Raw genomic sequence first — 18,901 nt, 5'->3', positions numbered from 1 at the left:
TACACACGTACACACTGACAACTGAATCCCAGTTCCGGAGTGTGCCGATACTTCAAGTAGCGACAACCCCGCCGCAAAAATAGATATCTGTATTAGTACACACACACACCAGCAGGAGTACGTACGGCAGATCTTACGTGCAGCCAACCGACTTTCTTTTTCTCAGTGCAATTGCACGCGCGGTACACAATACGCATTGATGTTTTTGTACGAGGCAAACGAGCTCGAAGCCAAAACACGCGTGCACATGGTGTTCCGATCATGCCGCGGCGATAGTCAAAAGTTATAAATGGCGATCGTGTATGGGCCCGGTTCCCTAAGAGAACAAAATCCACTTTTAATTTATTTGACTTACCAAACTAGTTGGCGACATTTAAGAACATACAGGTAGGTCATAAATAGAGGGAAATTTGGGGGAAAATGACTCTGACAACGACAAAACGCAACATGAAAATAAAGATGACGATCGCACGGCACCGGCACCACCCATAAAATCGCGTAAAAAAAACCGTAATTTGTATCCCATTTTGTTTTTCAAAATTACAAAAAGGTGTCATTTGATCTGAGAGAAGTCTGCTTTAGGTTGAAAAGGAAATTTTTGAATGCTAAATAAATCTGGGGGAACTGGCCTGGAGAATCGCCTCAGATTGCACCACAGAGCATCTAGAATCCAAAATTTTCAGGGGCCCTTAAGCGGGCCCCGGACCCCACGCCGTAAGGGCTTCGCGCTTCGCGCTCGCAGGAGTCCCCGCCGACCCCAGCGCCAACCTTTAATTTTCAAAGTTGGAGAACACTGCCATTTGAAAGAGTGTCAGTAGACAATTTGAGCTAATATGTTATATATTGGGGCATAGCATTCTGCCGCCTTACAAAAAACACCATATCGATAACAAGAAACGAAAAGGGCAAACAGATCCTCGAATCATACGCTTTCGAAACTGACTTGGAAAAACTAACGATTTCAAATGTCTCGCGCTGCGAATTTGTCGACCATTTCCCACAATGCACTAAAAATGAACTCTCCGTGGCAAACTCTGGGTGGCGCACTGCATTGTAAATCACCCGAATTGTCGTAAAGTAGGTTGCCCAAGAACAGTTCAGAAATGCTTTGTTTTCTCCTCGTAAAGCTGGTTCTGCAAAGAGTGGCATGAACAAGACCTGCTTGCAAGAACAGATTGGATCTAAAGTCTCCACCATCAAGCCATCATGGTCCAGTGAAGAACTACCAAAGGTACGTAGCCCTAAATGCGCTGCACCGCACTCCAGCACCTACCATTTTGAGCCAGTATATGTATTTGCCTTACCCAAAAAGTTGAGTACCGTTATCAACTTCTCCACTTGAAGTCAAAAGAGGGGGCTCTTCCCTAGTCTGAGTATCACCCGTTATCCACGGAGCCCAGACTCCTGTCTAATGTCTGATAAATCAAAGCATGCAGATTTATGCGATCTTACGCCTCAGCCAATCGGAGTCAACTTTACTAAATTGTGACGTCATTTCATTCCCAAATCAGGACTAAACGTTTGGTTGGTCAATTCGAATGCAGTGTTTTGTAATGCAACAACAGCGGGGCGCGTTATCGCGTAACATGATATACAGAGCGCGTGACGCAGGGCTTTTTTAATCCATTGTCTATAACGCGCAACGGGTGAATGACCGAAGACCCGATATAGAAAGCGCCCGCTGATGGTCAAAATCTAGGCGGTCAAGAGGCGAGGTCTTGACTAATAATCAGCGAATCTGCTCACATATCATAGACGCATGGCATTCCTATTACATAGACTAGCTCTTCCCATGCACAGATAGAGATATTGCTATTGCTTGTTAAAGTCAAGCAAAGGTATAAGACACTCATAATTTGTCTCATTTTTTGTTGATTCATTAGTTGATACCTCTCCTGTCTGACTTTGACTACCTGGAAGAGCAGCACATCCTGGTGGCCATCAAATCCAGCGATAGTGAAGAATCTTACGGTATGATTGCAGTGCTCACATTTTGTCAGATAAATCACTAAAGGAAACTGACTATAGGCAGTGTTGTAGTCGAGTCAACAACGTCGAGTCCGAGTCTCGAGTCACAAGCCTCGAGTCTGAGTCCAAGCCTCGAGTCTGAGTCCCGAGTCACAAGCCTCGAGTCTGAGTCCAAGCCTCGAGTCACAAGCCTCTAGTCCAAGTCCAAGCCTCGAGTCTTAGTCCGAGTCACGAGTCACAAGCCTCGAGTCCGAGTCGCGAGTCACAAGCCTCGAGTCCGAGTCTGAGTCTTGAGTCACAAGCCTCTAGTCCGAGCCCGAGTCTCGAGTCACAAGCCTCGAGTCCGAGTCTCGAGTCGCAAGCCTCGAGTCCGAGTCTGAGTCTTGAGTCACAAGCCTCGAGTCCGAGTCTCGAGTCACAAGCCTCGAGTCCGAGCCCGAGTCTCGAGTCACAAGCCTCGAGTACGAGCCCAAGTCTCGAGTCACAAGCCTCGAGTCCGAGTCCGAGTCTCGAGTCACAAGCCTTGAGTCCGAGTCCGAGTCTTGAGCCTTGAGTCCGAGTCCGAGTCACGAGTCACTTGTCCTTAGTTGTTCACCAAACTAATCAATTTTTTTTTAAATTATTTTTCAATCATCCATTCTGTCTTTTATGTAAATCCCAGTGTATATAGTTTACCTTATGTGTGTACATGTTGTTGTACACTTTTTGGCATGACACTGGGCCCTGGTGCTCGCCGTGCAGGCGCAAGGCGTGCGTGCGTGGCCCCTGGATATGATTTTCCGCGGCGCCGTGTATTTAAATGGAGTAAAAAAAGAATGCTACGTTGTCGCACAAATACGTAACGTTATTTTTAAAAAAAAACTTTTTAAAATACGGGACTCGAGTCACGAGTCACCAAGCTGGAGTCCGAGTCATCATGGTCGAGTCTGAGTCCGAGTCATTTTCCAATGTGACTCGAGTCAAGTCCGAGTCATGAGAAATGTGACTCGAGTCCGTGTCCTGGACTCGAGTCCTACAAAACTGACTATAGGTGCATAATTGAACAAAGATATGACTGGAGCAGGGTTTGAACCTGCAACCTGTGGAATACCGCACCAGTGCTCTACAAAAACAGAAGATACTAAACAAATTTTAGGTGGTAAATAATCGTCTTTAACCCTCCTAGCAAACATACATTCTGTGCCAAGTTGTCCTTGCAAATAATCAAGTGACTGTTTTCAACAGTACAGAGCTCCCAGCCTATATACATGTAAAACAGGATCGACTGGCTGTGACTGTTTATGTAACTTGATACAGCTATGCTTTGACTGTAGGTGATAGGTAAGCCAGCTATGAATACCACTTGCTTGCTTTGTCTGTTGACTGAATTTGAATAGTCACAGTGTTTGCTTGAAATATGATCTGACTGTTATTGATAAGCCTGTGTAGAAGGCATGGCAGGGTATTAAAGAGGATTGATTCTTTTGACTGTCTGTGACTGTTCAGATAGCAGGAGGGTTAGGAATGTGATTAAACATCTTTATGACCTCCTAATGTAATGAAATTTAAGTTTAAATAGTGTCACCTTAGCCTAAAAGATTTTTATATACTGCACTAACCCCTTCTATGACAATCTTAAGTGGAGCGCTGTGGCCTCGTGGTTAAGGGCACTGGATTCGTGCTCTGTGGGTAAAACTGCAAGTTGTGGGTTTGAGTCCAGCCAGGGTCATGGTGCGTGTGCCCTTGAGCAAGGCACTTTGTCACTCATTGCTTCTCTCCACCCAGGAGTAAATGGGTACCTGTGAGGGCAGAGATGGTTATGTGATTGATTTAGCTTGCTTGCGCCTAACAGGCAGCATCGAGCTGTATACTCCCCAGGGAGCTAAGATGGTATTTGGAATGTTTAATGGGCCCAGTGATCAGGGGTAATAATAATATTGTAAGCGCTGGGATTTAGTTTACTAATAAGAGCGTTCGTAAATGCCGATTATCATTATAAAGTGGCTATTTTGTACTGAGTTTATACAATCAATCATTTGTACAGGAGAGTTTGTGTTGTCGTTGAATGATAAAATCAGCTCTACTCCAGTGCCGTTCCATGGCGTACTCACGCACCAGGGACACAAAACCGGAGAAATCAGGTCAGTATTGAAACAAATTCTGATCAATCTAATCTAATGTGTAGTTTGGGCAGTGAGGTCCTTTTGAGGTCTGCAAATAATTCTAACGAACCCAAAAGTACCCGGTTATTGGTGCTGGTTCTAAACCTTAATCCACAGGGACATTTGTATCTGTGATTTGAGCATTATAGACCTTTATCATGCTGCCACCATTTCAGTCATGTTCCCTGTATCCAATAATAGTGCTGAATGATAATGTTTTTTGTGCAAAATGGAACCAGACTATTTTTCCTTTCAGCCTCACTTTGGTCAACCTCGTCCCCAGTGCTTACTTTATTTCCAACCTTGTTTCCAATAGTAAGCCCTGGATAGGAAACTTTCTTCCTGTATCTTGATTCGATACCGTAATTGGCTACATGTAGTAATGGATTTTTATCGTGCACTTGGTGTTGTTATTCACAACGTGCAGTACGTGTTTTCGCGATCATTCGTCCACGCCTTCTCGAAAATTCTCATTTCGTTTCCAATTTGTTCATATTAATATGAAATGTGATACTGTATGTTGTCTCGATAAGATCGTAACAGTTTAATTGAATAAATGGTGTTTTCGTAGTTCACGCCATGCTTGCGTTGCGACGAATTGACTCTGTTTTTACCCCAGACACCGCATACAAAAACAAATGCTAATGTAACGCACATGCAGGCACCAGACTATTCCTCATTTGCATACGTGTTCAAAAATCTTGCACATGCAAATGATCCAATACCAGGGTGAGAGAGCAGGTAGTGATGGGCGCGTACTGCTTGACACCCTGGGGACGAGGTTGCACTTTGGTTACTTGATTTGAAAGGGGAAAAAAATAACGATGGCCGCAACATGATAATGGTCAATGGGCTTCGTGCACTAGTACCCCCTCAACGATTATGATGAGAGAGTTAGGGGAGACCACTGGGAGTATTATTCGAACCAATTGCCAACCACGCCTGACGCTCAAGAGAAGATGCTATGGCCTTGTGCGCATTCAGAACAGTATAAGTCATGGGCAATTCCACGGTTACTCACGTTACGAAAATGTAATGTGAGTAACCGATTTTGTGCGTCTTGTTTATCATACATCACACGTTTTTCTGGATGTCATCTTTGGTGCTTAGGTAGGTCTAGGTCTACTCTATCTACCATGGGGATAACAGTTATTAAACCTGTAAAAAAGTAAAACTGCTGCAAACTGCTTACTGACTTGATGGACCTGAAATATATAAATCTTAAAATTAATGTGGCCTGACGTTGCGAACTTAGCAAGTTCTTCTTCAGAGGCTAAAACAGAAATGACAGAGGTACATACATTAACATTGGGGTGCACACAAACATGCAGGGCTGAAAGAAGAAACACAAAAGGAGGATTAAGTGGGAAAGGTGTAGAAAGATGCAGGGGAGGGTGGATGAGAGAACAAAGAAACAAAGGGAGATGGCAAACCACAAGGGGTCTGGTGTGAACAGGGGAGGGACCAGAAAGGGGAAGGATCAAAGGTCACAGGGAGTGGGAACGGACAAAAGAGTGTGAGAGTGAAGGGATGATGCGGGGGGGGGGGGGGGGGAACAGTATGGAGGTGGAAAGGGATGAAAGGTGGGGGAAGATGGGTAAACACAAACAAGGAAGACCAGATGGATTATCTGTAACAGAAGACAATGGAGGAAAAAAAGGATTAATCATTTCCAAGTTCGATGTTGAGACCATGTGGTTGAATAGTTCGAAGACGATTCATCCACACTTTCTCTCTGCTGAGGCGAACTGAGTCCTTGCGATGGCCAAGAGATTCAATGCCCTGCAAAATCATATCAGAAATGGAGTGGTTAGGCAGGTTGAAGTGATGACCAACAGGGGTGTCTAGTTTCTTGGGCATAGAAACGCTTCTTGAGCGTATTCTTAGTCTCACCTACATACTGCACTCCACAGACCCTGCAAGAAATGAGATATATGACATTAGAGGTGTTACAAGTGATGTTACCAATGGTTCTGTGGGTAGTGACAGAAGAGTGGCCAGAAAAGGAGTCAGACTCCTGGATATGAATCTGGCAGACAACACATCTGGAACTGCACTTGAAAGTACCATGCTGGGTGGGAGGGGATGCATCTAAGGATGGGACTTCAGCTCGAACAATCAAGTCCCGTAGATTTCGAGGACGCCTGTAAGCCAATGTGTGGCCGTTGGGGATGGCGCGGGCAAGGCGATCTGAAGTATGGAGGATATGATGATTGTCATTAGTGATTTTGCGAAGGGGAGGGAGATTGGGGTGAAACGTGGTAACCAAGGGAATCATGGGTTTGGCCATGGCATCAGGGGCCTTTCCCGTGAGAGCTAGATTTCTGGGGATAGCTTTAGCTCTGGCAATGGCACGATGAACTTGGCGAGAGCTGTGACCCCTGGCCACCAAGTTGTTCCTCAGTATCTGTGTATGGCGGGAGAAATCGGAATCATTAGAACAAATTCTTCTGAGTCTGAGTGCCTGGCTAAACGCTATGCCAGTTTTGCATTGCCTTGGGTGACAGCTGGAGGAGTGGAGGTACTGGTGGGTGTCTGTGGGTTTGGAATACAGGTCAGTGGTTAGTGAGTTGCCTTGCTTGCGGACGGTGACATCCAGAAAGTGGGTTTGGTGAGCCGAGAACTCCGATGTGAATTTGATGGTTCTGTGGAAGGAATTGATGTGGTTAGTGAAGGTCAAGAGACTGTCCTCATCACTGGTCCAGATGAAAAAAACATCATCAATATATCTCCACCAGATCCAAGGGCGACATGGGGCCGAGGCAAGAATGCGTTCTTCGAGGTCACCCATGAAGAGGCAAGCCATCGACGGAGCCATGCGAGTGCCCATTGCAGTGCCGTGTACCTGTAGATAGTGTTCACCAAGGAAGGAAAAATTGTTCTTCGTTAGTATAAGTCTCATGAGGGTGCCAACATCACTGATGGGAGGAGTCGTGTGTCCTGCCTTGGCCAGAGCCAAGGAGCAAGCACGAACACCCTCCTCATGTGGGATGTTGGTGTACAGAGATGAGACGTCGAAAGTCCCAATGATGGTTGTGCTGGGAATCTGGTCCTTGATTCCTTCAAGCTTGCGTAGGAAGTCTGGGGTGTCGTGAATGTATGACGAAATCTGTGGGACAAGGGGTTTGAGAAAACTGTCAATGAACAGGGAGATGCGTTCCGTGGGTGAGCCATTACCGGAGATGATGGGTCTACCGGGGTTGCCAGCCTTGTGAATCTTGGGTAGAAGGTAAAATCTGGCAGTCCAGATTTTAAAAGTTATTAAACCTTTTCAGTAAGGTAATTACAGCCCAAGGAAACTCAAAAGTACATCAAAAATGTAACGTTAGTAACCGTGGAATTGCCCTCATGCGTATTTTGTGCAATGCGCGCTTGAATTACTACGCGCACGCAAACTAGTGTTCCATCAACTAAGCTTTTGGAAAGTGCTCAAAAAGTACCATGTTCTATTCGTTTACGGAGCTCATGAGTATTATCAGGTGTGATTCAAACTTTTTTCTTGTTTTCCCTTTTTTGGTTTTAGTGGTACTGTACATGTTAAAGCCAGAGATGAGAGTCTATACGGAGGCTGCCGAAAAACAAAAACCTACGGTAAGAAAAAAAAACTGTTTTGCAATCTAGTTCAATTCTGAAACAGTTTACAGATATTTTAATTACATGTATCACAAGGTCTGGTGGTTAGGGTTCATGACTCATAATCAGGGGGTCAGGGGTTCGAATCCAGGTGCTGGTCATATGTTGTGTTCTTGGGCAAGCTACTTCAGCCCACTTGCCTGTCTCCACCCAGGAGTTTAAATGAGTACCGGCATTAGCTGGGGAGTAACCTGCGATGGACTAGCATCCCATCCAGGGGGAGTAGAAATATTCTCAGTCGTTTCATGCTACTGAAACCGGAGATAAACGCCGGCCTGATGGGCCACATTGGCTCGTGACGGACTTTACTTTTACTTAATACTTACTATCACAAGGTACTCCCATTTGCCTTGCAATTAAGATTGAAATTCCTTCAAGAAAGTGGGTAAACATGGCCACATTTATTTCTCTGTTTATTTCGATGCAAACAATTTCTGCCAATGTTTTTGCCAATTTTTAGAGGGAAAATACAACATTTGCAAACATCAAAAAATTAAACTACCAAATCATTTTGAAATACCTTGTTGGACTGTTAGTTAATGACAGTGTAAAGCATCTTGTAAAATCATGGCACCTGGTATACTGCATTTTCAAGAAAAGTGGTATTTTTGTATCAATTTCCAACGCTGATCGGCCGATCAGCGTTGGAAAAAACTGGCTTTTTTTCAAATACTGGCCCCAGTTGACCATCGCACTTGTTTGCAATCGATTACACACCTATGAACGGGTACAAGCCAGCTAGACTGGTTCCCTGATCTTACAATTCCCCAATATATGTAAACTGCTCTGTTTCTTCTTAAATGGAGTCAGGGAACCAGACTAACGGAAAATGATTGTTTTCCTTGGTTTTTATAGCATTTTCGAACCCAAAACCTCAAAATAGTCAGTGTAACTATATTTGCTATATATTTCCAACCCCCCAATTCCATCTATTTCTGAAAATTACAGCAAAAGCAAATGATGTATATTCCCTTTAAACTCGTTTTATTATGGACAGATACCTCTGACTTGTTTCTGCACTTTTTTGTCTTTTCCCAGAGCTGGTCTTGTTTGAAGAGAAAGAGAAGGAAAAAGTAGATTGTCTTCTCTCACCGGCAGACGCCAAAGGTATTCCTCGGAAGCAATTCCAGCTTCCCAAATATTATTTAGATATCAACAGGGCACAAATAAGCGTTGCACTTCACGTCCAAACATACTTGAGAACTAATCAGCCTATCATAATAATGGGAAGGCAGCATCATCGAGGCACATAGCAGCAACCGAAGCAGGTCGTTTCGTACCCAAGTCGTTTCATACCCAAGTCGTTTCGTACCCAAGTCATTTCGTACCCAAGTTGTTTCGTACCCAGTCAATTATGACGCACAAAGGAGATTAAGCCAGTCATGCAAACCCGCTCCTGTGACGTCACCGACGCGCGGTATCATCATAGAGATGAATCAAGTTCCTAGCTTGAGTAACTCCTGCTGACATGCTCATATTCATTCACATGTAGTGCTGGAGGCATAACCTGTTCGTTAGAATGTGGTAGCAAGAGCCCCTAAAAAAATGGCCTCTCAAAAATTGTTTATTTTCACCTCTAATATCCCACCCCAGATTTCATTTACATACCTCATACATTCAGCAGTCATTTATGAAGCCTAATGATCGACTTGAAACAGACCACACAAAAAAAATGTGAAAAATCTTGACGATCTCGGTGGCTTGTCCGTAAAAAAACGCCAGTTCCAACGGCTGCCGTCTATTTTGTTTTCCTAATTATGTAAATGTATGCATCACGTGATGACATCGAAAAAAAATCTGCGCGCGCGATGTATGTGGGTACCACACCGCTTTCAGGCGCCGCAAGTGAGTTCAGTTTTCGTCTGGTGCGTTGTCGCGGAAAGCAAGACAACGAGAATGCTCTCCACTACAACGCACCAGACGAAACTTCGTCAATCATAACCCAAGCTCAAAAAACCCACAACCGCAGGGTAGATAAAATCTAAGCTCCAAGAAGAACAAAAAACATGCAGTGGCAGGTTAAAAAAAATCAGACAAAACAAACCGCAGCACCGTCAACACAAGTCCCGAGACGGGTACCTGGGTACGAAACGACTTGGGTACGAAACGACCGACATTCAGCAGCAACCACTAGGTTTCAGAAGCTATAAGAGTGTTTCCATTCACATACTAAGGTTCTATTGATGTGTCCCAATACAGGTAAGGGAAAGCTCAAGAGAAATCCATTTGCGAAGTCACCGAATGTAGAAAGCCCGCAGACCGACATCAGCGATGCCTTGCTAAATCCAGTCAGTAGACACCGACGTATTGGTGACGCCTCGACCAAATCTCCGCCAGAGATTGCTTCGATAGCAATAAGCAAAGAGGAGGATGGTTTAGATGGCGCCCCTCCCCCTTTACCCCCACCCAGGAGAGGGGCGAGCCCGGTGACCCCCGACGTTGTCCCGCCCGGGGACATGAGCTCCAGGCAGCTCCAACCTCCCAAACAGCTTTCCCTGGAGTCTATTCTGACATCCAACCGACCGCCACTCAGAGGGTGTTTATCCAGTCCTGGTGATCGCGAGATCAGCCCATCCCGAGCCAAGTCCCCTACGCCAGGCTCCAGGGATGAGCACCTTCATCGGCCGGAGCGCCGGCTACCACAGCCCCCACCGGAGATCCATGATAGCCCGCCGAGAATAGACCCATCCTTATGCAGCCCTCCAGTTGCTGTCCCCACGCAGCCATCCTCGACCAGGGTACCCAGGAAGCCCCAACGTCGGCAATCTCCGGGGAAGGTCCTGGCGCTCCGGGCCCAGTTTGAGAAGTCTAGCTCAACCGAGGACAGCCCGCCGGAGAACGCCAAGATGTTCCCAGAGGATGTCGGGAAGCCTCCCTTGCCTCGACGGACCGTAGAAAGCAGACCCTCAGAGGATGTACTCATTGAGGGGCTACCTCCACCCCTACCGGCCAAGTCTAAGACGCCACCCAAGAATCAGATGGTAGATATGGAGGTGAAGTAGCAATTTAAATTTTCAGAAAGTGTCTCCTGATTTTATTTCTTTGTCAAAAATATTGTCCGGGGTTAAATTTTGTTATGGCCAAGAAGGTGATTGGGGCGGGCAGGGCCAATTGAAGTAGAAACGTGCCGCCGACTAGCGTGTATGATGCGAGAAATACATGTAGTCAGGTCCATTACCTGTCAAATTACAAGGCAGTCACAATTCAGACCCTGACAAGGTACATTGTGCTTGTGTTCTTAGGCAAGACACTTTACTCTTACTATTGCTTCTGTCCATCATGAGGTCCCATTGATTGTAGAGACAATCTGATCTCAAGCTTCTGCAGTAAACTGGTCCCATGTCCTGATAAACAAGGGTAATAGTTCTGAAACACTTTCGAGACTTTGGCATAAAGCATTGCACAAGCATGTTACAAATATTATCCACTCCGTTCACAAGTACCCCCTCACCGGCAAAGAAAGTACAGTTGGGGGTGACCAACCGACGCCATCTTGCCTGACTGCAATTCATTTGCCGCGAAACGCAGCCACTGCGTGTACATAGTACAAATCCCCTGGTGTACGTGCGTCACACACAAGGAACGGTGCGTGTCAACCAGCGAAATGTCCCGTCCATGGGACGTCGTTGCTAGGTAAAAGGGCGCCCTCTTTATTGGCGCACGGAGCCCATTATTGACTACCACTATGTGCATGTTTAACCCAGCTTTCATTTTATCCATCCCCCTAGGAGTACGAGGTTTTACGGCGGCCGTCCACCATCGCGGAATGGCTGATGAACCTTGGTCTGCCCCAGTACAGCCACCAGCTTCTGGCCAACGGTTGGGACAACGTGACGTACCTGGACTCCCTGACCAACCGGGACCTACTAGATTGCCAGATTGATACGGAAGACCACAGACATCGCATGCTGGATAGCGTTAGGTGCATGCCGTCCTTAAAATGAGGTTTTCCTGCAACTGTTTGGATTTTTTTTTTTTGGTGAAGTGTTCTTGAACTGGAAGGTTCGAATCTTACTCCAGTCAATTTTTTTTCCCCCGCCCCTTTTTCTATTAGTGTCCTGGGTTTTCTTTTGCAAAAGTAGCTGAAATCCCTTTTTGCTGCAATTATACTGTTGGTTTTGGTTTTGTTTTTGGTGCTGTGTTCTGGACCTGGAGGGTTCGAATCTATTCCGAGGAGCAGACATTCATGTGGGCAGAGCCACGGTCAAACGTCTGATATATCCTTGCATGCAAAATTTATGCAACCTCGTGTGCCAGCCAATCTGAGTCGACTTTAGAAACTGTGACATCATTTCAATCAGAAGTGTGAAAATGTTTTTTACTCCTTTTACTTTCCTTTAAAAAAAAATGCAACTATTTTTTTATTTTTGTGCAGTGTTCAGTTCAAACCTTTAAACAGTAAAACGATTTTTGTTTTTATAATGATCAAGCTGAAATGTTATAAGCTCCTCATGATATAGACTGATCCGTTTGGCCCCGCCCACTATGTAGATGGGCGCTTCTCCAGTGCCACAATGCATGGCTGTGATTGGTCGAAACATGGCAGGGCGGAGCTTAAACGGATCGGCAATTGAAAGCATGTACAGCATACTCGTTCGGACCTAGCCAAATTGTTTGTTATATCAGAATTTTGTATTAAGAGGAACATCAGTCCCATTCATTATGCATATAAAAGCACAGTCGGGACCATGACTTTATATTTGTTATAACCAGAATTTTGTATTAACAGAGTTTGTACTAACGAGAGTCGACTGTACATGCTCATGTGAGGCTCACTGCACATTGTCTTTACAGTTTCATTTATTTTCATTTTGAACCCCCTCCATTTTTCCTGAAAAAGGACGGCTTATTTTTTGTACTAATGCATAAAAATTAATCCAAACTAACAAAAAAATACTTCAGTTATCGGTTTTTGTTTTTTTCACAAGATTTCTTGGCTTTGTGTACTAAAGCTCTTACTGTTATCGAGAACATGTATGTTCCTTCTTTTTTTCTATGCAAGAAATTGTATTTTTGCCAAAAACAAGCTGAAAATTTGAAAACATGTAATGTTTACTGAATAAAATAGTGGTTTCAATTTTGTTTACTCGTCAGAGGTACTGAATATAATTTCAAAAAAATATGAAAATATTAGTATAATAATGTATAAATTTATAGTCAAGTGCAAGTCGACCAAGTGTACATGTATAATGGGAGTGTACAACATATTTGTACCAACGTATACAAAATGTATATGCATACTCAATTAAAAATTATTATGCGAACCAACATATTGTCAATTTAAACATGCATTTTTTCGTGAATATTTCTAAATTTGATCACGGATCCTAGACACCAGGATTAACGACTCGGCCCAACTCCTGGTTAGACGCGTGATAACGGCCTGTACTGGTGGCAAATACCATGAATACTTTTCAACAAAGACCACTGCGCGCGGTGGCTCTCAGATTTGCAAGGCTCTGCGCCCGATCTGGCCTCGAGGTCTTGTCAAGCCAGCGAATTATATTTTTGAATATTCATGAGTCTACGTTTTTGGTCTTTATTACTGAATTTTGATAAGTGATAACTACATAACCATAGTAATGCCGAGCACAATATCTTTAGCTTTAAGATGAACAATGAAATGTCGCTTTTGTTTCATCGGTTCGGCATCACATCTCTCTACAACTTTTTAATAAAAGCCTCATTAAAAACGAAATTTGGGTAAACGGTGTTCTCCTCGAAATTTGACGTTTATTTCCCGGGTAAATACTTCACCTATGACGACAGAAACTGCACAATACCATCTGTTATATCCTGAAGTATTTATTTCTTAAATAATTTGGAACAATTATATCTTAAATAAGAAGTAGTTTTGCTTACAGTTTTACGAATATTTCTGTTTTAGATGTCATGCAAAAACCCAACACAATGGCACATCTGGAAACTTCGCGATTATGCGCCAACGGGTATTAATGCCTGTTATCACGCGTCTAACCAATTAAGGCAAGTCCGCTCAGTGCATTTTGTACTAGAGCTCAGAACAGTCATTTATCCTGGTGTCTAGGATCCGTGATTTGATGAACATGTACACTTCATTCAACATTTCCAAACACCACTATTGCGTACAATTATAACTGTAACAATAATGCAAAAAGTTTCTCTGAAATTACGGAAACAGGCTGTCCCTTCATACAATGTACATGTACGTAAATGAGGTTAATGTTTAATCTGAAATAAAATACTGCTCTGAAAACATTCTTTTTATTTTCATAACGCATTTCTAGAGTTCCGGACAGAAACATGTACTGTTTACAAAATGTACTCGTACAAAGTAATCATGGCTCTGAATTTTTGGGGGAAATACAAGTTTTGTTCCTTCATTGCCTATTGGAGCATTAACAGATATTATTAGAGTTATGGTTGTGCTACCCGTGAAATATTTAAGGGATGAAACTGGTTTACTATGTAAATGTAAATGTATTAAAAATATCTGAAAATTTCAACTGCAATTCATCACAAATCGATACAGTGGTCAAAAATACTGGTCATTGGACTCAACTCGATTGTAAATTGTAAAAAAAAAAATCTATTAATAAGTCAGTTTCTAGGAAAATTGCCAAACTAACAAGTATTTTTCACTAAAAGGGTAAATTTTGTAGCCTATTTTCTGGGGATAATTTTTATATATCTTTTACACAGATTTTGTTTTGTTTAGTAAAAGTATTTTTGTAATGTAGATATTTGTAAATACATTTTTCCACATTTAGCAGGCTGTGAAATTATGCTGAATACTGGGAATTATAAATTGAAATGAGTCCAAATCCAAGTTTTCTATTTGTCATCTTTTAATGTTTACTAATTCTACAATGGTCTATAACTGAAAATCTCAAACAAACATGTGTCCCCAACCTACAATGTTGGGGTGAAACAATATCAACCTACACACAACGATGTTTGATAAAACCGAAATCACAATATACTAAACATCATATGAAAGTGAACTAAGTTTAATATGACAGTTACAGATTTTTTTTTTCGATTTTTTTACAACTTTGTGAAAATGCTACATTCCAGCTGCTTATTTACTTTTATTTCGGAAGTACATTCATATTTGTTTTGGTCGCACAAAGGATATGCGTAGTCCACAAGTTCTAACTGTTCGTTTCCTAAACACTTTCAACCCCAACACAAATATGCCCTCAATACGGGTAAATCAGCTTTCACTACATGTATGCAAATGTACACATAACATGTTCATTCAAACGCAGGTTCAATATTGATGCTGGATTGCAGGGGTCTCTTAACTACACCATCATCAATCATTGTCTTGTTACAATCAAGCTATTTACCACCTTTTATTACCCCTTGAGTGTGATCCCCTTCCCCTTCCAGAATTATAGGACCTATATCCTTCATTGTAGGAGCCACCCCACGGCCGGAACTGGTTGGGAGGCGGCCTAAACCTTCCTCCGTAATTATCTCTATAGTCGAAGCTGGGCCTTTGGGACGCAAATGAGGCATCCATGAGCGACGGTCGCTTGGCGTTCGGGTCCATGTCCAAGGGTTGAGGGGGTAGTTTGCGCTTCATCACCGGTGCGTTGACTTTCCTGTGCTCCTGCATGGTCGGGTAGAACTCCCCATGGAAGAGGTTTTTGCTGTCCATCGGAAGGGTAGTGAAGTCTTCGAAGGATTCCGTCTCGTTGCGATGGATCTGCGACATGCAGATGTCCCTACGCGAGACTGTGGCACGAGCAACGACACGGGACGCTGCATCTGCGATGGACTCAACACTGCCCTGGATGCCGTCCAGTAAGCTGATCACGTCCCCCTGGCTCGTGCTGGGTGACTTCTCCAGAACGTTGCGTAGCGCGTTCAGCATAAACGCCGTGTGGGACGTAGCCCGGATAGCCATCCGCGCTGACTCGTCGCACTTCTTGAACCCGTTCTCACACGACTGCAGCAACGGGTTGCGGATGGCGTTGCTCTTCTTGACATACGGCCGCCGCCGAGGCGGTCCACCGTGAGACGCTGCCTCCTGCCTCATCAGCTCCTTCTCAACCTGAATGCAGTATTCCCGATCCACGGTTGAAGACTGGCAGTACCTCTTAAAGTCTGTGTCGCTGATCCAGTATCTCTTGTCGTCCAACTTGCGGAACGGAGAGATCTGGCTAGACTCCTGCAGTTCCCTATTGACATCCTCCCATCTTGCTTTCACACAGTCGGCAATCGGCATCATGGGCACCTGGTACTGCATCTTGGTGTTGCCTTCTTTGTGGGTGTTCTCCTCGAGGACCAGTCCCGGGTCACACAACTCTGGCAGCTTGTTGATGAGCTGCGCCCATTTAGGATCAAAGAGTTTCTCTAGCTCTGCCTTCTCCATGATCTTGCTCACATCCTCCAGATCGACACTGGATGTTGTTTCCTCCTCCCGGTTACCCCTACCATCTGCATCTTCAGAGACTCCTTCTCTGACATCACTTCCCGCTTCCTCCCCCAACTGCTCTTGTGAAGATCCACCCCTTTCTTCATCTGTCACTTCTTGAGGCTCTTCTTTCGCGTGCTCCTCACTGTAGTCACCTCCATCAAGACCCTCCAGATTAGTAGCATCTTCCAGCTGACTCATCCCACCTTCATCTCCAAGATCTTGCATCGCCTGGTCGGGCTGACTTTCAGATGAGGTCTCGGCAATCTCTGTCACCCCTGGGATGCTTTCCGCCGACTGGGACTTCACGCTCCTCCTTCGCTTTCCCCTCATTTTGTATGAGTCTTGAGACAGGGATACCTTATCGATGATTCCAATTGGTCAGTTATCTTTGGGAACTCTCAACTGTATCACTGAGAATCTTTCTTCACTTTTTGTCAGTTCAAACTCTCAGCCTTCGCAAATACTCTTGAGCTCGTTCAGTTCACTCTTGAGGTGCTCCTGACGATGAATGGCCATCTGTGCATCCTTCTGGGCCGAGTAGCTAGATCCTTCGTGAGGTTGGCCTGATTTCAAACACAAATTAAAAAATTCATTTTTTTAGGTAAGTACATTCATTGGTGCTACATAAAAAAGTAGGCCTCTTACTTAAGGATTGTTTTTCCTAAAGCAGAATTTTGATCCAATTTGAGATGGAGTCTCGAAATAGTTGGGGGTAATAAACCAAATGCCAAAGCCGGAGACAATGCCACAGTTTCAAGCTGTATGCAAGATATCTCACCAGTTGCAACCTGTGACAAGTAGTTGATTTGTTCAGAGAGGGATTTCTCCACTTTTTCCAGCGTCTTAAAAAACTGCTTGGTGTAGTGTTCGGTCATGTGCTCGTTCAACTTCTCTTCGCTGAGTTCACCAATTGCTTGCCCTTCAAATAAAGAACAAGTGCAACAAAAAAAGGTTATATTTTATTTACTTCCTCCATAGCAGAGTCAGATATTTATATACAAATCTCCCTTTTGCATCCTGGGTCCCAAATATTCTCAACCAACATCTGTCTACAAATAAAGATTTTTGCTTATTATTTGGGGTAAAAAACCCAATTCTGCTGTATTTTTTATAACAACTGAGTTGTTCCAAATCCAAGCTATCGAAGTTCAAACAATATCTTACATCCTGCCCCCCCCCCTCAACCAGTGGCATAGCCCCCCCCCCCCCCCACTGAGATTTTGAGTTTCTAAAAAAATTATTATTGATCTACATGTACATGACGCCACCCCATGAAATGTTCCAGCCCCCCCAGCGCCCCCCCCCCCCCCCCCCCCCCACTGAAAAATTCCTGGCTACGCCACTGCCCCCAACAAAATAAACCATTAATTGCTTAGAACATGGAGCTATGCTTAGAATAAGTTTTGTTGGAATTTTCCTGCAACAGATATCGTCACCCAATTAATTTGTCTGTAATAATCCATCAAAGCCAACTTGCAAGCACTACATACAGTGTGATTTTAGAGGAAGTGATGCAAAATTGTTTTCCCACTTATCCTAAGTGCCAATGGCAATGATTGCCAACCAAATTTGTACCCCAACAAATCACTTTTAGTTCACAGTCTACCCTAATTCAAACTTAAGCAGGTATAACAGCCCATTTGATATATTTAAATGCTAGATTTTTCGGATTTCTGCAAAGATATTAAGCAAAAAACGCAAATGTCCCTCAAATATATTTGCACTTGGCCGGACGGTAAGTAGAAATTTATGTTTGTGCCATTACAAGGTCAAACGGGATCCATCATGGCGAAATTGATTCTGTGGATTTACAAAATGCAATATCTAGCACTCCATTTAGGTCCAAATTTAAGACGATAAAACGAGTTTTCCGTTTCAACAAAGACCACCTTCCTGAGGTGAAATTATATCTTTCAAGCATCGAACACACGTGGTCGTATTTTACCTGCATGTAGCACGACATTAGCGATGTCAATTTCGATGCTTTCAAGTTGTTTCAGCCGGTTCTCCGATGGGGAAGTCATATTCGCCACACGCGAACAACCACCAACAACGCCTGCATATAGAGTTAGCGTTGTATCCCACATGCAGCGCACATTTTAATAACGTACAAGCTTTTTCGGGGGACGGCGGCACGCGCTAGATATGCACACACACAGAAAACAATCAGGGCCGGGGTCGTCGTCTGTAAATATTGGAAGGCCGAACTAATTTGGGGAGGGATGATTGCAAACAATTCATCAATAAATACCATTTTCCTACAAAATAAAAACAGCACAATTTAATTCGAGACATTTCATATCACATCAAAATGTATATATTTTTTATTTTATATGAAGTTTGTGACATATTTTCTCGATTGCATGTTTGTGACGACAAAATAATATTTTCTGTAACCCGCAGCAAAATGGTCCAAACCGCGGGAAAATTGATGGCAACTTGGATGAGACTATTCTATAATTAGGGGGAAATTAGTGATTACAGGTTATACTAGTTCATTTAATGCTTTCCAAACACGTTTTATTTTGGTAGAATATTACTAACAATTATTTTCAATTCAACGAAATATATATTTTTGCTCATGTATTAAAATAAATACTTCTTTAATAAAATATAGTCAAAAGGCTAGATTGATTTTTACCCATAAAATAATGCTGCATTCCATACGAACTGATCAGCTAAGCCAACCACGAGGGACGTAACATAAGCTACTCGGTAAGGTAAATTTGCATGGAAAATAAACCAATCACCT

The 18,901-nt window shown here is 43.6% G+C and overlaps 3 protein-coding genes across 4 annotated transcripts in view; 1 reads left to right on the top strand and 2 right to left on the bottom strand.

Annotated features, from left to right (window-relative positions):
- LOC119723755 (phosphatidylinositol 3,4,5-trisphosphate 5-phosphatase 2B-like) overlaps window positions 1-13,010 on the top strand; it is a gene marked incomplete at its 5' end in the record, with an annotated part of 32,450 nt that extends 19,440 nt beyond the window's left edge. For both annotated transcript variants that reach the window (XM_038194602.1, XM_038194603.1), the window contains 7 exon segments: window positions 1,128-1,231; window positions 1,884-1,971; window positions 3,992-4,088; window positions 7,633-7,700; window positions 8,781-8,849; window positions 9,942-10,735; window positions 11,471-13,010. In XM_038194602.1, the coding sequence (XP_038050530.1) occupies window positions 1,128-1,231; window positions 1,884-1,971; window positions 3,992-4,088; window positions 7,633-7,700; window positions 8,781-8,849; window positions 9,942-10,735; window positions 11,471-11,686 (1,436 nt within the window).
- Window positions 13,011-13,958: 948 nt separating this feature from the next.
- LOC119723754 lies at window positions 13,959-18,321 on the bottom strand. The gene is made up of 3 exons (XM_038194600.1): window positions 18,095-18,321; window positions 16,928-17,068; window positions 13,959-16,712 (listed from the first exon to the last, which is right to left on the bottom strand). The coding sequence occupies exon 3, from the start codon at window positions 16,477-16,479 to the stop codon at window positions 15,070-15,072; it is 1,410 nt and encodes a 469-aa protein (XP_038050528.1). The 5' UTR covers window positions 16,480-16,712; window positions 16,928-17,068; window positions 18,095-18,321; the 3' UTR covers window positions 13,959-15,069.
- LOC119724009 (mediator of RNA polymerase II transcription subunit 11-like) lies at window positions 16,597-18,173 on the bottom strand. Its single transcript, XM_038194930.1, has 3 exons — window positions 18,095-18,173; window positions 16,928-17,068; window positions 16,597-16,712 (listed from the first exon to the last, which is right to left on the bottom strand). Exons 1-3 carry the CDS (start codon window positions 18,171-18,173, stop codon window positions 16,597-16,599), a joined length of 336 nt encoding a protein of 111 aa, XP_038050858.1.
- Window positions 18,322-18,901: the final 580 nt, after the last annotated feature.

Source organism: Patiria miniata, unplaced genomic scaffold, assembly GCF_015706575.1.
Source record: "Patiria miniata isolate m_02_andy unplaced genomic scaffold, ASM1570657v1 HiC_scaffold_17, whole genome shotgun sequence".
In the NCBI taxonomy this organism is placed as follows: Eukaryota; Metazoa; Echinodermata; class Asteroidea; order Valvatida; family Asterinidae; genus Patiria; species Patiria miniata.
The sequence above is the reverse complement of the archived record's forward strand: the minus strand, read 5'-3'. Positions and strand labels throughout refer to the sequence as shown.

Coding starts and splice junctions, on each gene's coding strand:
- LOC119724009 (XM_038194930.1), bottom strand. CDS start 18,173: ATGACTTCCCCATCGGAGAACCGGCTGAAACAACTTGAAAGCATCGAA. Junction 17,069..18,094: donor TAATGTCGTGCTACATGCAG/GTAAAATACGAC, acceptor CTTTATTTGAAG/GGCAAGCAATTGGTGAACTC. Junction 16,713..16,927: donor CTTGTCACAGGTTGCAACTG/GTGAGATATCTT, acceptor GTTTGAAATCAG/GCCAACCTCACGAAGGATCT.
- LOC119723754 (XM_038194600.1), bottom strand. CDS start 16,479: ATGAGGGGAAAGCGAAGGAGGAGCGTGAAGTCCCAGTCGGCGGAAAGC.